Source organism: Terrapene carolina, unplaced genomic scaffold (genome assembly GCF_002925995.2).
Source record: "Terrapene carolina triunguis isolate 2854851 unplaced genomic scaffold, T_m_triunguis-2.0 Scaffold97, whole genome shotgun sequence".
Classification (NCBI taxonomy): Eukaryota; Metazoa; Chordata; order Testudines; family Emydidae; genus Terrapene; species Terrapene triunguis.
Genome location: NW_020664448.1, coordinates 16,628,171 through 16,636,133, shown reverse-complemented (window position 1 = coordinate 16,636,133; position 7,963 = coordinate 16,628,171). Strand labels below are relative to the sequence as shown.

Genomic DNA, 7,963 nt, shown 5'->3' with positions numbered 1-7,963 from the left:
CAATTGTAAACACACCTTTGGGTATTGAAACGGGAGAGATTGATGCTTGAAGAAATGCTGGAAATATATATAAAGAGAGAGGGAGAGCTTTATTCCAAGTGACCAAAAGAAGCAAGGTTATACCGCTAGCAGATATAATTGTGTGAAAACAATACCATCATGCACATTAATAGAACACTATTTTTTCTGGATGACTAGTTGTATATATGTACAGCATTTATTAAATAGTTCTGACTGAAAGGAAATAGTATAGCTAGCAATAAAATACTGAGCAAACAAAAGGACTACAAAGCTTTTGTGCATCCTTATTCCTTGGAAAAGGTCCAAGGTCCATTTGGGGAAATATTTATCACTAGTAGTTTTATTTTTACTCCCCTGTCTCTGCTGATCCATGCCTGATTAAGGGTGCAATCTTGCCACACCTGTTCACTTGAGTAAGGACTACTGATGTGAAGGTTGTAAGATCAAGACCGTATGGAGGACAGATAGAGGCCATATGTCGAATGCATATGCTCTTAAAACATTTAAATTAACAAAGTGAGGAAAAAGAATTATTGTTACAATGCATATTAAACTGTGTAACATCTTCCAAAGGGTTTATGCATTTGCTTTGCAAGGCAAAGCTGCTAATACTTAAAAACATACCCTATTTCTTGGTTTAACAAGTGCAAAAATTAGAGAGAGGGAGATGCTGACATATGAATATTTATATGTATAGAGAAATATAAGTGCATAGATGTAACAACATTGTTTAGTATAAAAAAAAGTATCGCTTTGCTATGCACTACTCCATGTGTATCAGATACATGGCTGGCTTTTGGCACCTGCAGGCCTTCAGAGCACAAGTTTTCAGTTGGTAAGGCAACTCCCATATTTTCATATGCTGTGTATTTATACCTCCCTACTGTGTGCTCCACTCCATGCATCTGATGAAGTGGGTTTTAGCCCACGAAAGCTTATGCCCAAATACTCCTCATTGTTTTTGCTGATACAGACTAACACAGCTACCACTCTGAAACAAGTTTTCAGTGGAAGCAGACTTGAAAGTGGTTTGCAGTCTCCACAATCTCGTGGCTGGTAGGAAGAGCTCAGTGTAAGTGTTTGCAAGAGGGTTCCCCACATGACCTGGGGCCATCCCTGAACACATGAGTGCATCTAAACAGGTGACTTTTGTGACAAAGTCAGGCTGGACAGCTGGAAGAGAGTGGTGGAAGGCAGGTAGATGAGCCATTTTCCCTATAAGCTGGAAAGGGGTTACCTCAGGTCCACTAGGGATACCTGAGTCCAGTTAAGGGCTGCCTGAAACCTTTAAAAACCCCTACGCTGGTGAGAGAGGAGGGGGAGAGACTAGCTGCTGCAAGGCTAGTGGCAGCAGGGAGAAAGGACTCCTCCATGGTGGAAGGCTGCTCGCTTCGCTACAGGGGAAGCTACCTAACTGACTGCCTGTTTAGGGGATGAACTGGCACCCCAGGGCCACAAGGCCACCCAACCCCAGAAAGAGGGTAGGAAAATGTTATTCTCCTTTTCTGTGTTGTGAATTTGTGTCCTTTGGTTTGGCGGAGAACTCTTTGGGCCTCCCCAGAAGCCTAGCTGGGAAATATTGACAAGTAACCCTCTAGTGGGAAAATAAACACTGTCTGGAGTGGGGCTGATTGACTCCAGGCCCGCCTCCACTGGCAGAGGAGCAAGTGCTGAGGCCTGCGAGGCGGAAGAGATGCCTGGGCACACTTTGAATCTTTGATCACCAGTACTGCAAAATCACCCTCACCCCCATCTCAAGACCATATTAATTCCTAACTTCAGTAGGAAAAGAGAATCCAAAGATTTGGAAAGATTATTTTTTTAAAAAATGATGAGGAGCAACAACTACTCACCAGCATTTGGAATAAAAGAAGCAAAGTTGTGTGTGAGTGTTAGGTTTCATGATGAGGTGTCCCCCCGTAATTACTGCCACACTTTACACCAATGAAAGGTACATTTTAAAATGAGGAATGTTTCATCTTGGGAGAAAACAAGTGGAGAAGAGAGATGGCAGATCAGCAGTAAACAACCAAATGATTAACAATGATGCAGTTAAACTCTTGGAGCCAAGTTCTGCATTCTTGAAGTGCCTCAAATCCCATTAACTTGAGGGAGTCCTGGGTGAACAAGGAATGTAGGATCAGGCCCGGGGGGGCTGGTTTCTCCTGAGGAGATTTTTTTGGGTTAATAACACTAAGCACTTATTTATATAGCGCTTTGCATCATCGAAGCACTGCACAAACACCAACCTTCTCCACAGCCCTGGTAGGAAGGAAAGGATTCCTATCCCCGTTTTACAGCTGGGGTCGCTCAAACACACAAGGCCTGATGGTACACTGCGCTCCTCCCATTTTAGGTCAGTGACGCTGGTGTAAAACTGGAGTAGCACAGCGATGAATCAGGCCCAGAGAGATTGACTGACTTGCCCAAGGACACACAGCGAGACAGTGGCTGAGCCAAGATTAGCGCATGGGGAGTCTCTAGGCTCCCAGTTATTAGACTTTGGGGAGACATTTTCAAAACTTGGGCTCTGTCCAGAAGCCATTTATTTTTTAGTTTGAACAAATCTCCAGCCGTATTTGAGTGGGAAAAAAAAAAGAATTCTTGTGACCTTTCTTTGAACAGCCCCACAACCAAAGTGATGAAAAGGTGAATTCCAGCACCAATAGTCCCTGTTGAGGAACTCTGCAGACATAGTCCTGTTCCATGAAAACGTGTTTTGATTTGACCAAATTCTGGCTGAATCATGGAGGATGAAATTCACCCCTGTGCAGAGAGCCAGGACAAGGATCTTTTTACATAGAACAGGTACCACTTTCGTCCCATTTAAGCCTTATTGGGAGGGTTTAAGTGGGGCATAGGTCTTGTGCAGGCTCCTCTGCATGGGGGGGTGAATGTCACTTCTAAGGAATGATCATTTAGACAGCAATGGTTATGCATGTGTAAATATACAAACTCACCACCAAAATATCCCTCAGGGACCCTAACCTGGTGAACTTAGAAATGTTAAATCTTCCATCTCTCAACACACATGCACGTGTGTCATAATCAACATTCAAGCTCAGTCCTGTAACCTCGACTCGTGTGAGGAATGGCTACTTATATAAGGGCTGGTCCCTTTAAGACAGTGGTTCTCAAACTTTTGTACTGGTGAACCCTTTCACGTAGCAAGCCTCTGAGTGCAACCCCCCCTATAAATTAAAAACACTTTTAATGTATTTAACACCATTATAAATGCTGGAGGCAAAGCAGGGTTTGGGGTGGAGGCTGACAGCTCGCGACCCCCCATGTACGAACCTTGTGACCCCCTGAGGGGTCTCGACTCCCAGTTTGTGAAACCCTGCTTTAAGATATGGAAAAAAGGATTAGGAGAATTTCCGTGCCTGTTCAGAAACATCCTTTCTCATTTACACAACCAGGCTGTCTTTTAAAATGAATGTAAACATCCCAGACAGGCAGCTATGAAGTGCTGTAGAAAGCTTACCAACAAACTGACCCATGCTATGCAGTTGTGTGAATTAACTCCTGCAGTGCCACGTGCAGTGGAAATCCATTTTTAAGTGAGGACGTTTATTATTTCTCATCCTAAGTGTGTTGACTAATTTATTGTTATTATTTAATATACACCCAAGGGCCTGATTCTGATCTCAATTGCAAGTAGTAAACCTGGATGAACTAGGCTGAAATCAGTCAATGATCTCCACATTCCTCTCAAACCTCTACAGTAATTGGCCCCAAACACTGTAGTAACCCTGGCCTGAAACTCTGTCTGCCATTACGTGCTCAAATTCACCCCCAGTAACAACTGGAGGGTAGAATTTGCCCCACTGACAATGCTGAAGCAGTTTGGACAGATACTGCCGAATACTCTACTATTATTTTAATAAGCCAGAGAATACATCTACAGTGGCACCATGTTGTTCCCTGTCAGGTGCTGAGCATCCTGAATGCCCATTGTCTCCAAGCCCTCATGAGTAAAAACTTTTAGCATTTGAATGTATGTACAATTTGCTGCTTACACAGCTTTGTGTGTGTGTTTTATGTATTAGAGCTGAGGGAATACGCTCAACATTTTCCCCTGAATAGTTACCAAAATTGTAAAAGAAATTGCTTTGACAGGGTTTATGCCCCTTTTACATGCATCTTCTATGCAAATTCTAGCAAAGAAATGCTCATGGCAACAGTGAATTTTGAGCAAATTTTGAATTTGCAAAACATGAGTATTTGCTTTGGAAACCTGATCCCAAGAGTAGCACTCATCCAATCAGGAAAGACCTATACATCCAATCAAAACAAACCAACCTGGCTTGAAACAAATACTTACAACAAACTGCTTCGTGCACAATCTACAGACCAAGAATTTTTCACTAAAATAATCTGGTGAACAATTATGAATAATGACTAAATTTGAGAAAAGTTTAAACTTCTCCTGGACAATTCACAAACTCCCACTGACTTCAACAGAGCCAGGATTTCAGTCTCTGTCTTGGTTGTAGCTAGCGAGTAAAATAGAACAGCAATAGAACACTGTTGTAAATGGTAAAAAGATACCTTTTCTCTAAAATAGAAAATGCAGTTCCTATTTCCTTTACCATCTCTTTGTGAATCCATGTTTCTTTATCACCTTCTGTTGTCAGAATATTCCAGCCATTCATGTCCACCTTCAGCATCCTTCGTTTCATGTTTACATCTTTTTCTTTTCCCTCTGTAATTTGAAGTCTTATTCATCTCAGTCTCTAGGCTCCTTCCAGACTCAATCTTTCTCAGACTTTCTTCAGACTCGTATATTTAGTTTTTAAGATTTGCACAACATTGGCCTCCGTGGACTTGAATGTATCTGCCCAAAATCCCGAGGAAGGTCACTCTTTCCTCAGATGAGGACTTCCATCATGTCGGCATCAGGAAATTCAGGCTTGTGGACCAAACTGCTTACTCGGCCTTTGCTATCCGACAGCTTCCCATGGCTGGGGGAGTTCTCTGTGACAGTGAGGAGAGAAATCCAGATTCATCAAAAAGTCGCTAAAACTAATGCAAAATATTTTGGAGGGAAAATCTCTAACTATACTTTTTTAACAGTTAAGGCCAAATTCATCCCTGGGGTAGTGACACCAGAGAGAGCTCCTCTGGCGTTTGCCAGGATGCAACAACTCCTCAGTCACTTATGCCCTCTGGGATAGAATTCTAATTTTTATGTTTCAGTTTTGCAATTGGAAAATATAATTTCTTCCACTTGCAACATCTGAATTTCTCTGTGGTAAATTGGATTTGCACCAAGAAGGGCTGGGGTGTATTTCATAGTAGAACCTGACCCTGAATTCCTGGTGCACCAAAGGAATCCCACTGACGTTAGTAGGTTAGTTAGCATGCAAAGAATGTAGGATTGGACACAGTGTGAATTAAAGGGACATGGTAAAGATAAAAATGACATTTAACAATGTTTCTTCCCCTCTGTTGCTAATAAACACAATAAATACCTACCTAGGTACTGAAACTGCCGTATCACCGTAAGAATCCTCAGATTCTTAAAGCAGAAAGAATCTTTTAGATCATTAAAGTACAGAGAAGTTTAAAAGATTAATTCATTGTTAATTGAAAAGGGGTTTGAACTAAACCCTAAAGCTGAATTTGGAAAACATACTGGCCAACATTTTCAGGTCACTTGTGATTGTGGACACCTTGTAGAGGCCTGATTTTTAGAAGGTGGGTGGCTCATTTTCGGACCCTTTAAGGTGTCTCAATTTGGGCATCAAAATCCCAAGGTTCACTGAATAACTGAAATCTGGAAAATGTCAATATGCTGTAGGCTTTACCATTACTTAGGGAAGCTTCTCAATGCAGCTACTCTGGTTCTATAGTGATATAACTGAGCGCAGAATCCCTAACAGTTCTTTCTATTCATGCATTTTGAAAAATTAGTCCAAGATACTATTGTAATCCATGTATTTGATCTATCTGTCTATTGCCCACATCACAAGAGTATCTAAAGGCTGAAAACACAACTCTACACACATCTTATTTCCCTTCCGGAAGCCTAAATTTAGGGTTTAAATTAGTTGACTGCACCTCTTTCAATTAACAGCAATGGATTTGTTTTCATGGGGAATAAAAGATTATGTAGGAAACAGTCTTTTTTAAAAATAATGTTTTTAAAACAAATATCTCCTGTAACTAGGGCTGTATTGAAACAGTCCCCATCCGTCAAAAAATATTTCTAAATCAAAAGTCCCTAGTTTTCACACAAAAGTAAACCATTCTGTGTTTTCGGCTCACTTTTCCCACAAGTTTTCATAAAAATATGAAGCAAATGGTTTCTTCCCCCCAAAATAGTTTAAACTGGGAAAATTCTCCAAAAAAATGTTTGTCTGAGTGTGGAAACAAATGCGGAATGTGTCCAAGATGAGAAATGTTGTGACCAGTTCCAGGCTGGAATGTCACTTTTTGCACCACAAATAACTGTACATGCTGAAATTTCCCCGCTCTGCATAGGAAAGTTTGCAAGGCCAAAGCAAGTGGTTTTGCACACATCTCTCTCTTAAATTTGACTTAAAGAATGCTTTTGATTTTCTTGAGATAATAACCAACAACAATTTATCTATCTATCTTAGAAGTACTTATATCTATCTAGCTGTCTCTCTATAATTATATTTGTCTCAGGCACCTATATAGCGCGAGTCACCATAATATCAATACACTGATTGTACCATGAAGGTTGGAATCACTTACCCAGTTTATCTCTAGCGCCTTTGGCTCCTGTGTGTCTCAGGGCAGGGCTGTTAGAAGGGGTGGTGCTTAGCCTTCCCCTGCCTGGGAAAGAGGCAGTGTTTGGCCAGAAAAGCTCAGAGCTTTTGTCAGTCTGAGTGCTGCTGTCTTTGCTGCCTGTTTTAGCATGGGAGGCGCTGACTGGCAAGGAGGAGGCTGCGCAGGACAAAGAGGGAGGTAAGGGAGGCAGTGCAGGGATTGATGAATGGTCGTGATGATCCTTCCCTAACAGCAACCCTAAAAACACAATAACGATCATGTTAGTAAAATCAGAGATGGAGAAGCCCTGCTAGATCCCTCAGCCCAGCCTCCTCTCAGGGCAGGATTGTTCTCCAGGGCTTTGGTGCAGGGTAGTTTTAAATATATCCACTAATGAGGTGTCCACTGCTCACCTGGGGAGGCTTCCCCTGAGAGATAGCCTCCTAGAACTCACTATCAGGAAGATTTTCCTCATAGTCAGCTTAAAAGGTCCCTTCTCTTGAGTCCACGATAAAACCCCCTAGAGGGGAAAGAGGGCTCAGGAATGGTGTGAGATTCACCTCAGGGATGAGGAATTTGGAGGCTCAGCACATACTCAGTGGTGTGCTGGCACCACTATGGTGCCACCCAACTTCCCCCTCCTCCCATGGTTCTCAAAGGAGCACAGCTGACTGGTTAAGAGTAAAGTGCGCCTCATACAGCAGTTGCCATGCACCCCGTCCATCGTTCCCAAGAGCCATGGAGGCCCAACCTTGCAGAGTTGGGATAGAGGAGCTTCAGCAGGCTACCCGGGAGGGGAGGAGCATACAATGAAGATTCTATTGCCAATCTTTCACTCTCCCACTCTCAAATCCATGCATATTTGCTTCCCGCAGCCTATATGAGCAGATAAAAGCACCAGACCCTTCCTTTGATCCCATCGCCACTCATTATATTGTGCATTGTTCTTCTTCTTCTTTGGTGGTTTCTGTTAGTCTTAAAGGTGCCACAGGACCCTCTGTTACTTTTTACAGATTCAGACTAACACGGCTACCCCTCTGATATTTGGTGTTCATGTTGTTCCCATGACACTCTCAGAAACTATTTCCTCAAGGTATACAGATTCAGTCATTTTTACCTGTTCTGATACATCAGTCCTTTCAGAACAATTGCTCTTCTCTGAACCCCCTCTCGTTTGCCTATATTGTTCTGACATTGAACACAC

The 7,963-nt window shown here is 42.3% G+C and overlaps 1 protein-coding gene across 1 annotated transcript in view; it reads right to left on the bottom strand.

Annotated features, from left to right (window-relative positions):
• Nucleotides 1-3,297: 3,297 nt before the first annotated feature.
• The window catches only part of AMOTL1 (angiomotin like 1), a 106,145-nt gene continuing 101,479 nt past the window's right edge, over nucleotides 3,298-7,963 (bottom strand). Inside the window, exons 11-12 of the mRNA XM_026651647.1 lie at nucleotides 6,745-7,017; nucleotides 3,298-4,998 (exon numbers count right to left, since the gene is read on the bottom strand). Of these exons, the coding sequence (XP_026507432.1) occupies nucleotides 4,892-4,998; nucleotides 6,745-7,017 (380 nt within the window). The 3' untranslated portion in view covers nucleotides 3,298-4,891. The remainder of the gene's footprint in view (nucleotides 4,999-6,744; nucleotides 7,018-7,963) is intronic.